This window comes from Oncorhynchus tshawytscha, linkage group LG30 (genome assembly GCF_018296145.1).
Source record: "Oncorhynchus tshawytscha isolate Ot180627B linkage group LG30, Otsh_v2.0, whole genome shotgun sequence".
Classification (NCBI taxonomy): domain Eukaryota; kingdom Metazoa; phylum Chordata; class Actinopteri; order Salmoniformes; family Salmonidae; genus Oncorhynchus; species Oncorhynchus tshawytscha.
Genome location: NC_056458.1, coordinates 4,802,081 through 4,819,535, shown reverse-complemented (window position 1 = coordinate 4,819,535; position 17,455 = coordinate 4,802,081). Strand labels below are relative to the sequence as shown.

Sequence of the window (17,455 nt, the reverse complement as noted above, 5' to 3'; positions counted from 1 at the left end):
ATGTAAATTGTCTAATATGCAGAAGTACCATATATTGTCTGCCTTTCACGTACACAGGGGAGGAATCAAAAAGTTTAGTACTGAAATTCTTCCTATTTTAGTTATCAGTCCAAATAATATATCTCAGGCTCAATTTGCCTGTCTTTCACTTAAACAATGGGTAAGAACCATTGTGTCTTGTCATTTTTAGGCTATTGGAATTCTTTGCAGTTTGGTTGTTTCCAATATTCTTTTTGTAAGACATTTAAACGTGTTAACCCTCGCAAGGCTGCAGGCCCAGACGGCATCCCCAGCCGCGCCCTCAGAGCATGCGCAGACCAGCTGGCCGGTGTGTTTACGGACATATTCAATCAATCCCTATACCAGTCTGCTGTTCCCACATGCTTCAAGAGGGCCACCATTGTTCCTGTTCCCAAGAAAGCTAAGGTAACTGAGCTAAACGACTACCGCCCCGTAGCACTCACATCCGTCATCATGAAGTGCTTTGAGAGACTAGTCAAGGACCATATCACCACCACCCTACCTGACACCCTAGACCCACTCCAATTTGCTTACCGCCCAAATAGGTCCACAGACGATGCAATCTCAACCACACTGCACACTGCCCTAACCCATCTGGACAAGAGGAATACCTATGTGAGAATGCTGTTCATCGACTACAGCTCGGCATTCAACACCATAGTACCCTCCAAGCTCGTCATCAAGCTCGAGACCCTGGGTCTCAACCCCGCCCTGTGCATCTGGGTACTGGACTTCCTGACGGGCCGTCCCCAGGTGGTGAGGGTAGGCAACAACATCTCCTCCCCGCTGATCCTCAACACTGGGGCCCCACAAGGGTGCGTTCTGAGCCCTCTCCTGTACTCCCTGTTCACCCACGACTGCGTGGCCACGCACGCCTCCAACTCAATCATCAAGTTTGCGGACGACACAACAGTGGTAGGCTTGATTACCAACAACGACGAGACGGCCTACAGGGAGGAGGTGAGGGCCCTCGGAGTGTGGTGTCAGGAAAATAACCTCACACTCAACGTCAACAAAACTAAGGAGATGATTGTGGACTTCAGGAAACAGCAGAGGGAACACCCCCTATCCACATCGATGGAACAGTAGTGGAGAGGGTAGCAAGTTTTAAGTTCCTCGGCATACACATCACAGACAAACTGAATTGGTCCACTCACACAGACAGCATCGTGAAGAAGGCGCAGCAGCGCCTCTTCAACCTCAGGAGGCTGAAGAAATTCGGCTTGTCACCAAAAGCACTCACAAACTTCTACAGATGCACAATCGAGAGCATCCTGGCGGGCTGTATCACCGCCTGGTACGGCAACTGCTCCGCCCTCAACCGTAAGGCTCTCCAGAGGGTAGTGAGGTCTGCACAACGCATCACCGGGGGCAAACTACCTGCCCTCCAGGACACCTCCACCACCCGATGTTACAGGAAGGCCATAAAGATCATCAAGGACATCAACCACCCGAGCCACTGCCTGTTCACCCCGCTATCATCCACTAGGCGAGGTCAGTACAGGTGCATCAAAGCTGGGACCGAGAGACTGAAAAACAGCTTCTATCTCAAGGCCATCAGACTGTTAAACAGCCACCACTAACATTGAGTGGCTGCTGCCAACACACTGACAATGACACTGACTCAACTCCAGCCACTTTAATAATGGGAATTGATGGGAAATTATGTAAATATATAAACAATGCTACCTTATATAATGTTACTTACCCTACATTATTCATCTCATATGCATACGTATATACTGTACTCTATATCATTGACTGCATCCTTATGTAATTTTTTTTTTTTTTTAAATTTATTTCACCTTTATTTAACCAGGTAGGCCAGTTGAGAACAAGTTCTCATTTGCAACTGCGACCTGGCCAAGATAAAGCATAGCAGTGTGAGCAGACAACACAGAGTTACACATGGAATAAACAATTAACAAGTCAATAACACAGTAGAAAACAAAGGGGGGAGTCTATATACAATGTGTGCAAAAGGCATGAGGAGGTAGGCGAATAATTACAATTTTGCAGATTAACACTGGAGTGATAAATGATCAGATGGTCATGTACAGGTAGAGATATTGGTGTGCAAAAGAGCAAGTAAATAAATAAAAACAGTATGGGGATGAGGTAGGTTAAAATGGGTGGGCTATTTACCAATAGACTATGTACAGCAGCAGCGATCTGTATACATGTATAATACATGTATCACTAGCCACTTTAACTATGCCACTTTGTTTACATACTCATCTCATATGTATATACTGTACTCAATATCAGCTACTGTATCTTGCCTATGCTGCTCTGTACCATCACTCATTCATATATCCTTATGTACATATTCTTTATCCCCTTACACTGTGTATAAGACAGTAGTTTTGGAATTGTTAGTTAGATTACTTGTTGGTTATTACTGCATTGTCGGAACTAGAAGCACAAGCATTTCGCTACACTCGCATTAACATCTGCTAACCATGTGTATGTGACAAATAAAATTTGATTTGATTTGATTTGAAATCACCTCCCCAATGGGGAAACCTCGGAGCAGGTTCAACTTGCTTGACTTCAGTTCACTTGCCCCAGGCAATAGGACAACCCTTAATGTCAAGCCCTGGCCCTGGGAATGCTAGGGTTACAAACACAACACACTTTTTCATTTGAACATGCATTCATGTCCCCATGTCAAATGTCTTGGACTATAGTGCTATACAAAAATGATAATGTATGTGTGGTCATCTGGTTGTGAAGTAAAGTTTAGCTTTTGCAGAACCCATGACGAAAACTAGAGTGCACATTTGATGCCAATCGAGACTGACTCAGAATATCTACTGAAGGCAAAAACCCACAAGGCTGTCTTTGATCTCCAGGCCTTGTCCTGTTCAATGAAAGCAGACAGAATGGATGAGCTGTATGGGACAGCAGTGAGATTAGCAGTGTTATGTTAATGGCGCAGATGCAGATACAATCCCAGAATGTAAGGCTGTAGCCTGGTTTTCAGTGGTGACGCTTGTTTTATTTAGGGAGACATGCAGTTTTGTTAGCTTGATAAAGTGGAAGTTAATTGAAAGAGCAACTCCATGCTGGCCTGAAGGGAGGCAGATGTCACTGAGCAAGGACAATAGGTTGGGTATTACCCAAAGTTAAAGGGCAATTCTGCCACTTTTCAACCTCATATTCATTATCTCAAGCATAATACCCGTGTCTACATAATATGAAAAAGGCAAGATAGAAGGTCCTAATTACTGCTTCTCTGTAACCACGTTTCCATCCAGTTTTTATGCCAGTAAAATCATAGCGAAAACTGAAAATATATCTGTGATTGAAACAGGACGTTTCGTTATTTAAAAAAAATGCAGACAGATAATTTGTTAGTTCGACATGATGGGATCTTTTTGGGTCGGTAAAATTAATTATGCGAGAAATGGCAGTGGAAGCACCTTTTATGTGCAAATATTTCTATAATAACCATATCGAAGTAAACTTGGAGTCACGTGACTCAGGAAACGATGCAGTTTATCAGGCTACAGATAAAATAACTTGAACTTCACAGGGTGTTGAAAGTGCACGTTAATCTTGATGCTCCTTTCCAATACATATCTATCGATGCTTGACTGACGTTTAATAAATAAAAATATTATCGTTTTTAGGCTACCCATAATCTCATCATGTAGATTAGTCTACCTGCACTGTTTGGCTAGAGCGCAAATGCCAAGACCATAGTAGGTACGTTTACTATTTAACGCAACAGTTTTCGTGACAAAACTATCCATGGAGTTAAAAATGTGATTGAAACACATTGATCTTTAGATTATTATTTGGAACATGAGCAAAAAAATACATTTTGTGTGAACTTCATCATAATGCAGTGAAGTCCGTTTGGTGGAAACACCACCAAATATTTTCTTTAGGAATGTAGTTAATTAAAAATAGTAAAAAATAGAAATAGTAAAGTACAGATACCCCAAAAAACTACTTAAGTAGTACTTTCAAATATTTTTACTAAGGTACTTTACACCACTGGTAGACGCTGATATTGTGATGGAGAGATAATGAAAATGAGTTTGAAAAGTATTAGAGTTGCCCTTTCAACTCAAAATATTACAGTAGAAAGAATAATTGTGTTTTCTTCTTTCCTATCATGGTCTGATTGGTGGGAGTAATATACCTCTCCTGTAAAAGTGAAAGATCTTGAAAGGGGAATGACATGCACTCACATGCACAACGGGCTTGAAAGGGCATAATGACTGCACACCTCTCCTGGATTTGTAGTAGAATTTCTCTGAATTTTGCTTTTAAAAAACAATGTAAAGATCAAAGTGTGGGTCTATCTCAATCAATCGAATCGAGGAAGCCACTGCCAGGTCGCAATTGTAAATGAGAACTTGTTCTCAACTTGCCTACCTGGTTAAATAAAGGTAAAATAAATAAATAAATAAATAGTACATTGGAGATGCACCCTGGAATACATGAATGGTTTGCGCCACCCGACATAGGCGAGGGTTGTTTATACTACGAATATCCACGTCACTGTGTCCGCCCTGTTAACCAAAAAAAAACGACACACAAGAACTAAGGAACGCGGGTTGTTTCATCAGCGAACGTGAAGTCAACTGTATTTGGTCGTGTTGTCAACTGTATTTGGTCGTGTTGTCGAGCCTTCGAACATTCTAAAGTAAACCCAAAGGTAAAGTAAACAAACACCACACATTTTTTAAATTGTACTGAAAAGTATGTGCTTACGTTTCGATGTGTGGGTCCATGTGTAGAGACTCCGTAGTCTTTTACTCGCGCTCATTCTGACGCAATCATACCCTCGTGTGTCGTCAAACACTTAACTTTAGCCAACTATGATAACGATATTCCCTTTTAAAACCGTACATTACTGGTTACGTATTTTAGGGGCTAGAATAATCATTAGGCTGTTTATTTTGAAATAAATAGTTAGATGGGTACCTAACGTTTTCCAACAAACGTTAGTTACCAATACCATTGCTCGCGAGGCGGTTGTTTTTAGCGGGGAACGATAATTTAGCCAGTTAGCATATTGGCTATTAACGGTAGCTAGCTAGGTAACGTTATAATCGAAGATGTGCTGTGTAAACTAGTTCGTTGCAGCAACGTGGATTTGTCTTGTCGGGTGTAAAAACTGCCGCGTGCCATCATTCATTGTTTTACTTGCTAGCTATATCAAACAAAGTCATCGGTCAACTAGTTCAATTTACTTTGCTAGCTAACGTTAGTTAGATAATGTTATCTAGCTATAACTATCGTCAGGTAGAAATGTACACATCAGCGAACTGTAGGCATGCATGTGTGCAACCTGTAAACTTTATCTTAACAGTGGGAATGCAACTGGTTTGTTAACTAATCACAAACAACTTTCATAATATACCAGTCTAGCTAGACAATAGACGGGTCCTTGGCTTGTCTACTGCAGCTAACCGCATTATTTTTTTAACATGTTGCATCAGCTATTGCATCAGCTTGAGTTCGCTAGCTAGCAGGATTTTATAGTTGCTGCTGTTAACTAGCCACAACTAGCAAAAATGTGTTACACGTCACATTCACCCTCAGGACTCCTGGTCTGTGTGTTGAAAGTTGTTCGCCCTCAGTCTCATGTTGTTCATGGATCGCCAGCCCAATATGTACTCTTAAGGAACCAACTTTACCGCCTTACTTAGTAATTGTTTCATGTGCAGGTTGGTCGTCATGCAGAGGAACATTTTTTTTATTGTAAGGGGGATTGAAGGCATTTATTTGGTCACCCTAGTATTCTAAGCTGATGGATGGAAATACACATTTGCTGGGACATTTTCTGAAATGTTCAGGGGCAAATTTGCCCCAAGCTCTGTGTAGACTGGTCATGGCAGAGGCATTGAACATTGAGGAAGAAGGAAGGGATCCTGTTGGCTCTGTTCCAGTGGCTTGAAGTTCACTCATAGCAGTAGTCCTTTTTTGACAAGAAAACGGATTGCACCATAGCGTCAAACAGCTAGACAACCATTGACTGTCTGTGATACATGAAGTGTGCCGCCCATCACATCGCTCCAAGGGTGACCATGCCCACTGAGATGAGTGCTGAAAGGGCACTCTGCACCAGCCTATTAAAGTATCCACTCCCCCAATGAACATCTGAAAAAGCATATAAAAGGGGCAAGAAACACCATGTGTAGGTGTTAAAATAATTTCCTTGTCTGCTTAACGTTTAATATATGGTAATTGTACCCACAAATTGCATGGTGAGCCAGTTTGTCAAATGATTCCACCTGGTCATGAAGTCAGCAGTCATTAGTTGAACCTAAAATGCAGGGCTGGAGTAAAGCTGTCATTTTGAGGCATTTTCAAATCTGCTTATGTTATACAGTGCACCCATTAATTGATATGCTTGTTACAGTGAACATTTTTGAAGATTATAGCAGTGGTGCCTGGACTTTGCAAACTGTTTTGCAAGCCTGTCGAGGACAAGTGACAGGCAGAACCACCCATATCACTCACGTTCTCTGTCCCACACTCCAGGACTGAGAGGTGCAAGAACGCTCTTTTTAGGAACCAGGAAATTGTGGTGTGATTTCGGGGTAGTGCATCTTTAAAATATTTAGACTCAAAACACGAGACGGTGAAATAACTTATTTATTGAATAACATCTCATTAGTCTATTGCACTTTACTAAAGCACTGCGAATGACTTTACAAGAAGATACATGTTTTTTCTATTGCATGCCACCAACTGAGTAACTTAGTGGCACCCGTCTAAATAATGTCAAGGTTCTGGGTCGGATTGGATATGATTGTTATCTCTGGTATGTATTACTTTAACTGACTTGTCCGGAAGGGCCTGTACAGATCTGAACACGATCATTTTTGCTGCTGCTCTTGCTTTTCATGAGTGGGCTGTGGAACGTGTAGTTTGTTGGCCAATCATAAGTCATCAAAGTGGCAATAGTCTACAGTCATAGAGCCTCCATGTGTGGCCAAAGTAAGGAGATATCTAATCAATGGAAGATGGAATGAAAAATTAAAGGAGAAGGATATGCTGAGAGCGAACAGGCTGCTACTTAATTTTTTTAAAGGAGTTATTTGTAATTGTAGGATGACTGCGCACAATTTTAAAATATATATATTTTTTAAACTTGGGGGGGAGAATACTTTCTTGCCATAGCCCTGACTGGCTTTAAACATGCGCTTGTCTGAGGTGTCGGACGAGACAACAGTTGCTATCAGATTTGACCGCTGTGGTTGGTCGCTCAAAATTATGGGATGGGGCTTAGCATAGGGTACATTTTGGGGAGGTACTACCTAAATCGCTCAAATCTCAATTTAAGATACTGACTTTATGACAAAAAAAATTTGAAGTAGGTTTGAGGTCAGCTGCCTTTTAATAAATCTTATCTTAATTGTGTGTAATTATTTGTCTAAATTTGGTCCATATCCATGTATTTCAGTGTCTATTGCTAGGTTTCCATCCAATTTGGCAACATATTTTCATTCAAATGGTCGCAAACAAGTGTTGTGTTCCCACCAAATGGACTTATTGCAGATAAAAATCAGTGGGTGATTACAGTGCACACAATGTACCTTTTCACTTAAGTTTTTATGTACCGAATAAACATCTAAAGTTCAATGTGTTTCCATCACATTTTCAACTCGATAGTTTTGTCACAAAACTGTTGCGCCAAATAGCAAATGTGCCTGCTCTGGTCTTGGCACATGTGCTCTAGCCACCAGCTTGCATTGTGGGTAGGCAAGTCTACATGATGACATCATCAGTTTGGATAAGTGAGAATGTTTTTATTTGTCAAGCATCAATTGTCAAGTTGCCAGATTCAGACCCTCAATATTTATTGGAAAGGAGCATCAAGATCACCATGCACTTTCACCACCCTGTGAACTTCCTCATAAGTTATTTAATCTCTAGCCTAATAAACTGCATGGTTTTCTGAGTCGCTCTGGGAGGACCACACACCATATCATTGCGTGACTCTACGACCATTTCTTTCATGATTTAATTGTACAGACAAAGATCCCGCCATGTCGAATGAACAAATTATACCAAAACAACATCCTATTTCAGTTATAGCTGTTGTGATTTATTATTTTGTAATGTTTGACATAACTGGATGGAAACTGCCACGAGGGAATAAAAACAAATGTGATCCTACCTACCAGTGAGCAGGAACACTAACCAATAAGGGAATCCACTCTTTCCACTTTATAGAGTATCATAAGTTAGCTAACGATGAGGGCCTAGGTCTTAACTTTTGTTTATTTCATATGCTATCATAAAGCCTAGGAAGCTTAGGACACCCTGATAACAAACTAGGCTAATCATAATACCGTATCGTGATGGCAGAGTTGAGGCTAGACAGTGAGTCAAAAAAAAAAGTGCTTTGTGTGGAGTGAGCAACAGTCTGTAATGAGATTCAGAGCTAAGATAATCCTCTTAGTCTGTTGCAGCATGTGCTTTGGAAAAGCTCAGTGAGGCAAATGATATACAGTATCTGCGGAAGCTTCCGCTGGGTGGTTACTTGTGTGCTGGAAGTCCTAGTTAAAAGCCTTATAACATACACCTACATCTAATCTTTATGGTATTAGGCAGCAATACCATGGCTCTCTTGTCCCCCTGCGGCAGAGGTGAGCAATATTTGGAACATCGAATCGCAATCAAATTACAGTATCGGATCTCGATACATTTCGTATCAGCACCTAAATATTCTGATAATATCGTATTGTGATGTCCCTAGCAATTCCCAGCCCAAGTATTAGGCAATTAGACTAGGCCTAGTTTTTAATGCTTTTTAAGTGGTTGAAGTACTCCTACCCATTGTATACTATATTACAGGAAAAGAGTCCCACTAAACCCTTTGGCCTGGAGGCTCCAACGAGCATGCCTGATTTTGAGCATCCAGGTGGTAAATTAGAGGAGCTGCGTGTTGGTGTCTTCACAACCTGGTCTGAAGCTGCCGCTGTTTCACAGAGGCCAGCCACCCCTCGTGAAGACCACAAGGAAAAGATTAGCCTAGTTGGTCTAGGTGACGCAGGGTGGCCTACCTCCAGAGCTTACTGTGTGGGCAGAACAGACTAAACCTCTCAGGCGCCGCACATTAATCGCAGGCAGGGGGACTCCCAGAAGTGAAACTTTCTCAGGGCCGGAGATGATGCCTGCCCTGCCCGCCGGCCTCCTAAAACAGCTAATGCAACTCTTCAGGAGAGCAAACCCTGTATGCGGTTTCAGTCTTGCCTAACTATTTCGTTGTTCAATCATAATCCCTGGAGAGCACAGCCATGGTGTTTTTTTATTTTATTTTTTTAAACACTGGTTTAAGTTACAAGGTGGATATGCCAAGCCCATGCAGACTTCAGTAAGGAAGCCATTGTGCATGTCCAAGTGCAGGATGGAATATAGTTGGTTGCACCATTGTGATCCAATCACGGACGCTAGCCCAGGCTGACTGCTCGATCAAACCAGCGTTGACTATTTTCCCTGTAGACAGTTTGTGACAGTGACAACAATGCCTGATACATGAAAGTTATTTTTGAACAGTTTTAATTTCCTGTTACCTTCAGAGACCAGGGGATATGTTTATTTTATACTGACATTCCTCCTTTTTTTGTTCTGTGTTTGCAAATTGTTTTCTCAATAACCTTCCGGTGATTGTGCACAGTGTCCTATGGATAACAACGTAGAATGGGCCGAAAACGTTTATTATTATAGGTGTTAGAGGCTAAGCTACACCTCCAAGTCACCAACCTTTTGTGGAGTGTTTGGTGTGCTGCTGAAGAGGCAGTGTCTCAGATATCTCGAATAAGCAGTAGCCATGATGACCTTACGGTTGGTCGAGACAGGGACCAGACGTTCTGTGCAACGTGCTTAATGTCAACATGGAGCTGTGTGGACAGCTGCCGCCAGTTAGACAAGGTCATGTGACCAGAGCCTCCAATGCTTATGAGGTGGTTGTGTGTGAGTGTCCCTGCAGTCTGGCACCTGCACAGATAGCGATGCTGTCTGTCCTTGAGCTGAAGGGGGCCAGGGTTTGTTGTAACTGGTGCTATCAGTATTAGTCAGCGATGCCAAAACGCTACATCGCTGACGTGAATGCCATGATTTTGTTGTCGATAACACGAGATTGCTGAGCAAAAGTTTTGCTTGAAATGTTGCGCTGTTGTCGCTTCTTTTTTTTTGTGGTACATGCTAGATGTAATAGAATGTGGGATACCAATTTGAAGACTTGTTATAACACTTGAATTGTGGCGTGTTTCTGCTAGTGTAGGGCCAATCTACTGCCTAGCTCTTGGAGGAAGGCAAATGAACCTTGTGAACTTAGATAAACCAGATTTTTCATATTATCTATCTAGGCTAAATGCCAAGTGGTTGTATCACTTCATTTGGTTTTGAATTGTAACTCTGTATTTTGACATGATATGGGCCTCTATTCAAGATAGTCTATTGCGTACTACCATGTAATAGACTACACAACGATTGTTTCTGATGACTAAAGGTGGTCGGCATGTGGGCAATTCCATGGTAATGGAATTTCGCCAAGACTCAGATTGTTCACTTTGAAACGTATGCCAAACCACCATTTTGATTTCAAAGTTGAACAAATCATCGCGCTCTATGGACAAGGACTACTTTTTTATATATTTTTTTTATAAATGTACACGCATTTTACACAAGCACATTTTATAAGAAGAACTGCAGGTATAAAATTTGCTAGCAGAATACAACAGAGGGAGATTTTACTGTAATTCTGTTACCAAAGTTTGCAAAAGTTGTTAAACTTTTTGGTTTGGCATACATTTTTAAAGTGAAGAATCTGAGTCATCGGGAATTGCCCATGTCTTTTAAAATTGTAGTCCTCCAGTAAGGTTATTAGTGAATAGCGAGGCACAGAGATTGGTGTCTGCTTATCGAAGCTCTCTACCGTTCAGGTCATGTTTAGAAACATTTTTTACAAAGCACTATTGAAGGTGGAGAAATGTAATTCTGGGAAGACTCATAATAGCAGCATGCTGTTCCTTAGAAGAATGTGGTTTGCTTGTCTGGAAACCTGCAGGAGCGGAATTAAAACATTACTGGAATTACCCGAGTAGGAGGAACCAATACGAGTGTGGCACCATACAGAAATGTAACGTATCAACTTGACTAAATACGCACATGAGAGCTAATCAGTCAGTTCGGTATCCCAGAGACGGTTGGTTTGCAAACAAGGGATCCGCACGAAACAAAGTAAAGCAACAACAGCTAGCTTAAACTGTAGCCTAATCTGCTTCCCTTCTGTTTGATCATAGGATCTCTCCTGCTCCGTCTTAACTCTTCACCGCTCTGCTCAGTCAACCCCTTCAGCTTTGCAGCTCCCTCCGCAGACGCGACCATGGTAGACAAGATGGCCTCCTTTGGCCGGATCTTGTTGCGACGCAGGGTACTGGACTGCTCCGATGAGGGAAGCCGATTCGCCCGCTGCCTCTCCACACTGGACCTGGTGGCCCTGGGGGTGGGCTCTACGCTAGGGGCAGGGGTGTACGTCCTAGCTGGTGAGGTAGCCAGGGAGAAGGCTGGTCCTGCCATCGTGCTCTGCTTCCTCATCGCTGCGCTCTCCTCCATGCTGGCCGGACTCTGTTACGCCGAGTTTGGCGCCCGCGTACCCAAGACTGGTTCGGCGTACCTGTACAGCTACGTGACGGTTGGCGAGATCTGGGCTTTTATCACGGGGTGGAACCTCATCCTCTCCTATGTCCTCGGTGAGTTTGTAGATTGGAAATTGCTTCCGTTTTCAAATGCTTTTGCGTTGAGCCACAATGTTCACTGTGGTTAGTCTCTAGTCTGCCTTATCCTCTTGAGTTTGGTCGACGGTTTCCATGACGTTAACTTCTTCTTCTCCATGGTTCTTTTTAGGTACAGCCAGTGTGGCCCGAGCCTGGAGCTCTAATTTCGATAGCCTGGTAGAGCAGAGGATATCAGACTTCTTCAGGTCGTCCATGGCCATGAGCGCCCCGGGGGGGGTGCTGGCTGAATACCCGGACCTGTTTGCGCTCATCCTCGTGCTCTTATTAACCGGTGAGGACTTCAGTCAACTAAAATGTATAGTGCTGGGGGAGGCAACACATAAGTTATAGCCTCATTGTAAAAGCTTGCATGTATTGTAACGTACATGTACCTAATGCGACTTGATTTGTGTCTCCTAATGCCATACTGTTGCTTCTTCCAGGGCTGCTGGCGTTTGGCGTGAGTGAGTCGGCTCTGGTGAATAAGATCTTCACAGGGGTCAACCTGGTGGTGCTGGGCTTCGTCATCATCTCAGGCTTTGTGAAGGGAGACACAGTTAACTGGAACCTTACTTTGGAGGACTTTAACAATGCAAGTAACACCAACGTGTCCAGCTTATCCAAAGAGTGAGTCCTCCAATACAGATTAATACCGGCTGAGATTTAGCCAGAGATTCCATTATAGGGCACTACCATTGACTAAATCATGCTTTCATGTGTCTAGCTGTGTTTTAATCTCTGCATTTGGCTTCAGAAATAAAACCGTATAGTTGACGCGTCTCCCTGCCGCCTCTATGTTCCTCAGGGTTGTGGATAAGACGTTTGGCACTGGTGGTTTTGCTCCTTTTGGCCTCCGTGGCATTCTGTCTGGTGCTGCCACGTGTTTCTATGCCTTTGTGGGGTTTGACTGCATCGCCACTACAAGTGAGTTATTTACTGTGCTCCAAAGCTAAACATTAGATAGGACCACGTCGTTTGTTCTCAGTAGATTGAGCGCTCACTTACATGCCACTTAATCAAAATGTAGCTTTTTTTTAATATGATGGCCAATTTTTGCTAAATAGTTGGAATGTATAGTTCTATTTGGTTGTTACTCTCTCATAGTTCCAGACAAATAAATGTTGTGCCTTGCCCCCCCCAGGCGAAGAGGCTAAGAACCCAACTCGTTCCATCCCTGTGGGCATCGTGGCCTCTCTGCTCATCTGTTTCTTCGCCTACTTCGGGGTGTCTGCGGCCCTTACACTCATGATGCCCTACTACCTGCTGGACACCAAGAGCCCCCTGCCAAAGGCCTTCATCCACGTAGGCTGGCCTGCTGCTCACTACATCGTGGCTGTGGGCTCCCTCTGTGCTCTCTCCACCAGGTCAGTTAGGCCGATAGACCGCACTATGGCTACTGTTCTGTAGCTCCCTTGTCTTCTACACTCCTCAGTACTTGGTGTTCTTGTCAAGCTATCAAATGCACTCCCTTTGTTATGTGTGTGTATATAATGTTGGTTTTGTTGTCCTCCTAGCCTGCTTGGGTCCATGTTCCCCATGCCGAGGGTTATCTACGCCATGGCAGAGGATGGGCTCCTGTTCCGTGGCCTGTCCCGCATGAACACGCGTACAAAGACGCCCCTGATGGCCACCATCGTCTCTGGCTGTGTGGCATGTGAGTTCAGCCCTCCAGCCTCTGTTCATTCATCTGGTTCTGCTCTACTACCTCTGGGTTCCACTGTAGTCAACTCCTGCTGTTATGTTTTTGTTTATGTATGAAACTATGAATGTGCAGCAGGAGGGAAGCCTGTCGAAATAGACCCTTTGATCTGTGGAATGCTTTTTAAAAGTGTTTTTTTCCCCTCTTTTTTTCTACATTGTTTTTGAATGCCGGAATAACTAGAGTAAATAACCAACTGAGGGGATGTGGATTGTGTTTTCTATAGTATGTATGATGGTAATGCTCATTGTCCCCTCTCCCTGTAGCTCTGATGGCCTTCCTCTTTGACCTGGCTGCCCTGGTTGACCTCATGTCCATAGGGACACTGCTGGCCTACTCACTAGTGGCCATCTGTGTGCTCATCCTCAGGTGGGTGACGACTTGTACCGCTTTTTCTTTTAAATATACTATAATGCCTAACACCGCATTTTTGTGGTATTGAAATTATGATTTTTCTCCAATTATGGTGTTTGACATTCTCAGTGCGATTACCTCTCATGGTCCAGGAAACTGACCTGCTCTTCCCTCCTGTCTGTGTGTGTCCAGGTACCAGCCGGGCACCCTGAGCTCGTCCAGTCAGAGTGAGAAGCTGGTGGAGCTGGTGGGAGGGGAGAAGGTGGCCGTGTCCGGGCGAGACAGCGGTGACGAGGACGGCCTGGATCTGGAGGACCGACCCCTCCGGGAGAAGTTCACCCCCCGCCGCCTCCTCTTCCCCAGCGGGAATCTACCCACTAAGATCTCTGGGAACATCGTCTATGCCACCACGGCCATTATCTGTGAGTGACGCCTCTTCTCTTTTTCTCTCACTTATGATGTTGTAATGCAGTTGACCACGGGTTGTTTTCAAAGCGGCTCTTTTTAGAGAAAGCACATTTTGATTCTCTCTTCGTCCCCTCTAGCGGTGCTCATCACTGTGCTGTGTGTGGTTTTGGCGGGGAAGCTGGATGAGTTGATCGAGGTTCAGCCTGTGTGGGTCACGGTGTGTGTAGTACTGGCCTTGCTCTGTGCACTTTGTGTCGTCATCATCTGGAGGCAACCCGAGAGCAAGGAAGCTCTCACCTTCAAGGTTAGTTTCTGGATACTTCAGTGTTTGTTCACGGCTTATAACCAATTCATATACAACTTGTACGCAGTAAAACGACTCACTTGTTTCACCCCCCCCTCCCCTCAGGTGCCCTTGTTGCCTTGGCTGCCTCTGTTCAGTGTCTTTGTCAACATCTACCTCATGATGCAGCTGGACCTGGCTACGTGGTGCCGCTTTGCTGTTTGGATGGGCATTGGTAAGTTAGATTACATTATACAGAGTAGGAAATGTTTCTAAATTCACAATCGAATCACATGTTAATCACGGAATCCGCTGTAGTGGAAACCGTCTGCCCCATGGTCAATGTAATTGCAGTACATATTCTGCTGTTCTATCACACGTGCAATGATGCCGGAGGGGGGGGGAACTGTTTGTTTGCAGTAACTTTGTAATATCGCAAACCGACGTGGCAGATTCACCATTTTAAACATTCCCTCTTTAATTCAGTCAACTTAATTCCTCTCTCTTTCTCCTTCCCTCAGGATTTGCAATCTACTTCTGCTACGGGATCTGGCACAGCAGCGAGGCAGTCAACAGCACCCCCCGGAAATACGAGCCTGCCCTCCAGACCAAGAAGAAGCCCATCTACCTGGGGAGAGACGAGAGTGAGGCGGAGGGGATGAGTCCCTGAACGGCTAGGGGCTGGAGGAAACCCCACACGTTATACCACTGAAGGGAAGGCAGACAATTCAACTGACACTGCAATGTGTGTCTCTAGATTGGTTTACCTTTCATTTTTGGGAGATCTGTCTTACACTTTATTGGACAGTTGATGAGTAATACTTTCAACACTCAAAGTTGCTATTAAGATTACTAGTGATTTTTTTTATTTATTTATTAACCGTTAGTCTCTTGCTAGTTGGTGGCCGTGCCTCCAATCGTTAGCCCCCCAGCAGCAATATGCTGTACAGGATCTGTTGGTTAGGGCCATATGTATTACTGGGTACCAGTGGGTCTGTGGGGTTTACAGTCTTGGTCAGGGCCTCCGTAGACTTGTTAACCGTGCCGAGGCCCGATGTGGGCGTTTTTTTTTTTTTTTTTTTTTTAATTTTTATTTTAAATTTTACCTTTTATTTAACCAGGCAAGTCAGTTAAGAACACATTCTTATTTTCAATGACTGCCTAGGAACAGTGGGTTTAACTGCCTGTTCAGGGGCAGAACGACAGATTTGTACCTTGTCAGCTCGGGGGTTTGAACTTGCAACCTTCCGGTTACTAGTCACACGCTCTAACCACTAGGCTACCCTGCCGCCCCTGGGATGACTGTCGTAGACGAGCTGTCCTCCACCTCCAAAGAGCAACCGATTTAACAGTAGTACCTTGTGCACCTAGTTGCAGAAATTAGAATTTTTGTTGTTGGTGTCAGCTTCTTCAGTAAGCTGCATGAGATGGAAATATCACCAGGGAGACCTCAAACTACATATCCTATAATGTTAAAGGCGTTTATGAACAATCCGTTGCCGGTGATTCTTTCTGTCGTACATTTTGTCTTCGAACGTATGGTAAAAATAGTCAAAGTAATGATGTATGTTATTTTCATGGTGATGTAAGTCCCTGTGTTACTTGCCTCTGAGGTCCATCCAAAGAATTGACTGAGGTAAATATCAACCTTTTGGAGGGTGATAACGCATCCAGGCACCTCTGCACTGTCTGCTGAATAGTCTTTAATTTCGGTATCATCATTGGGGCTGTTCTGTACTCTTGTAAACCCCTTTTTATATGCATTTCTATTTATCTCTGGAGTTTTGATTTACAAATTCGAGCTACCCTTTTTATATGTAAATACTTGAGTTTGAGATCTCTGCCTCGATTGCTTGAGCTGTCTACAGACGTAGATTTAACTGTCAAACAAAGAAATTACCCGCGTGATCTAGACGATGCGCTGTGATTCTTTTTTTAAAGACAGTGATTTTAGTCCTGGTCAGCTATTACCACTAATATTACTTTAGTTGTAGCTTCTTGTGAACCTATTTTCACAAACATTTTTAGTTTCCATTGAAACTTGTTCTTGGCAGCTTGGCTGTCGGGTTTGCATCATTTTAGTCATCTATTTTCCTGCTCTGCCCTTCAACTGACTTTAATCGAGTAATGTGCTTTTTATAGATGTTTTGTGTTCATGTACTCTTGATTACCCCCTTGCTTTTAATGTGTTACTGTGTATAGCAAAACTTGCTTCACCAAATAATTGACAGGTCTACTCGTGAATCTATTTGTTAATAGTCACTAGTTGTGGTGCTGCTTGACCAAATTACATTTTGCTTTGGAGACACTGGTTCAAGAACATGAGTATGACCAGCAAAAACTGGTCTCTAAATTTGAACTTTATTTGCTCATCTCCAAAGACCCTGGAGATGGCGAGGATAATTGATAGATATGGTATTGTAGTACAGTAATAACTGTAGATGTACAGTGTGTATAGCTGTATTTTTATTAGTAGAATGCTGTATATTATACAAATGAATATGTTTTATAGTTGTGCTTCTTGGCATTACTTTTAACATTGTTTCTTGAGGGTTTGTTAGACATCTCTAAAAGAAACCGTTTCCTAAAAATGCCTACCACCTCAAAGATCCCACTGGCTGGTAAACCAAGACACAGGTATTATCTTCGATTTTATATACTGTAAATACACTGCATGACCAAAGGTATGTGGACACCTGCTCATCAATCATCTCAGTCCAAAATCATGGGCATTAATATGGAGTTGCCCCCCTCCTTTGCTGATATAACAGCCTCTACTCTTCTGGGAAGGGTTTCCACCAGATGTTAGAACATAGCTGTGGGGATTTGCTTCTATTCAGCCATGAGCATTAGTGAGATCAGGCACTGATGTTTGGCAATTAGGCCTTGCTCGCAGTTGGCGTTCCAATTCATCCCAAAGGTGTTCGATGGGGTTTAGGG

The 17,455-nt window shown here is 43.3% G+C and overlaps 1 protein-coding gene across 2 annotated transcripts; it reads left to right on the top strand.

Annotated features, from left to right (window-relative positions):
* The first annotated feature begins 4,539 nt into the window (after window positions 1-4,539).
* On the top strand, window positions 4,540-16,939 carry LOC112228946 (cationic amino acid transporter 3-like). 2 transcript variants are annotated; one of them, XM_042309000.1, is made up of 12 exons: window positions 4,540-4,693; window positions 11,298-11,747; window positions 11,902-12,063; window positions 12,215-12,398; window positions 12,577-12,695; window positions 12,913-13,135; window positions 13,286-13,425; window positions 13,737-13,839; window positions 14,017-14,246; window positions 14,370-14,536; window positions 14,642-14,750; window positions 15,037-16,939. In XM_042309000.1, the coding sequence occupies exons 2-12, from the start codon at window positions 11,381-11,383 to the stop codon at window positions 15,183-15,185; spliced, it is 1,953 nt and encodes a 650-aa protein (XP_042164934.1). In that variant the 5' UTR covers window positions 4,540-4,693; window positions 11,298-11,380; the 3' UTR covers window positions 15,186-16,939. The 2 variants fall into 2 exon arrangements, with proteins under 2 accessions (XP_042164934.1, XP_042164935.1); XM_042309001.1 differs by having other exon boundaries at window positions 4,552-4,693; window positions 11,340-11,747.
* The last annotated feature ends 516 nt before the right edge of the window (window positions 16,940-17,455 follow it).

Coding starts and splice junctions, on each gene's coding strand:
- LOC112228946 (XM_042309000.1), top strand. CDS start 11,381: ATGGTAGACAAGATGGCCTCCTTTGGCCGGATCTTGTTGCGACGCAGG. Junction 12,399..12,576: donor GTGTCCAGCTTATCCAAAGA/GTGAGTCCTCCA, acceptor TATGTTCCTCAG/GGTTGTGGATAAGACGTTTG. Junction 14,247..14,369: donor TGCCACCACGGCCATTATCT/GTGAGTGACGCC, acceptor CGTCCCCTCTAG/CGGTGCTCATCACTGTGCTG.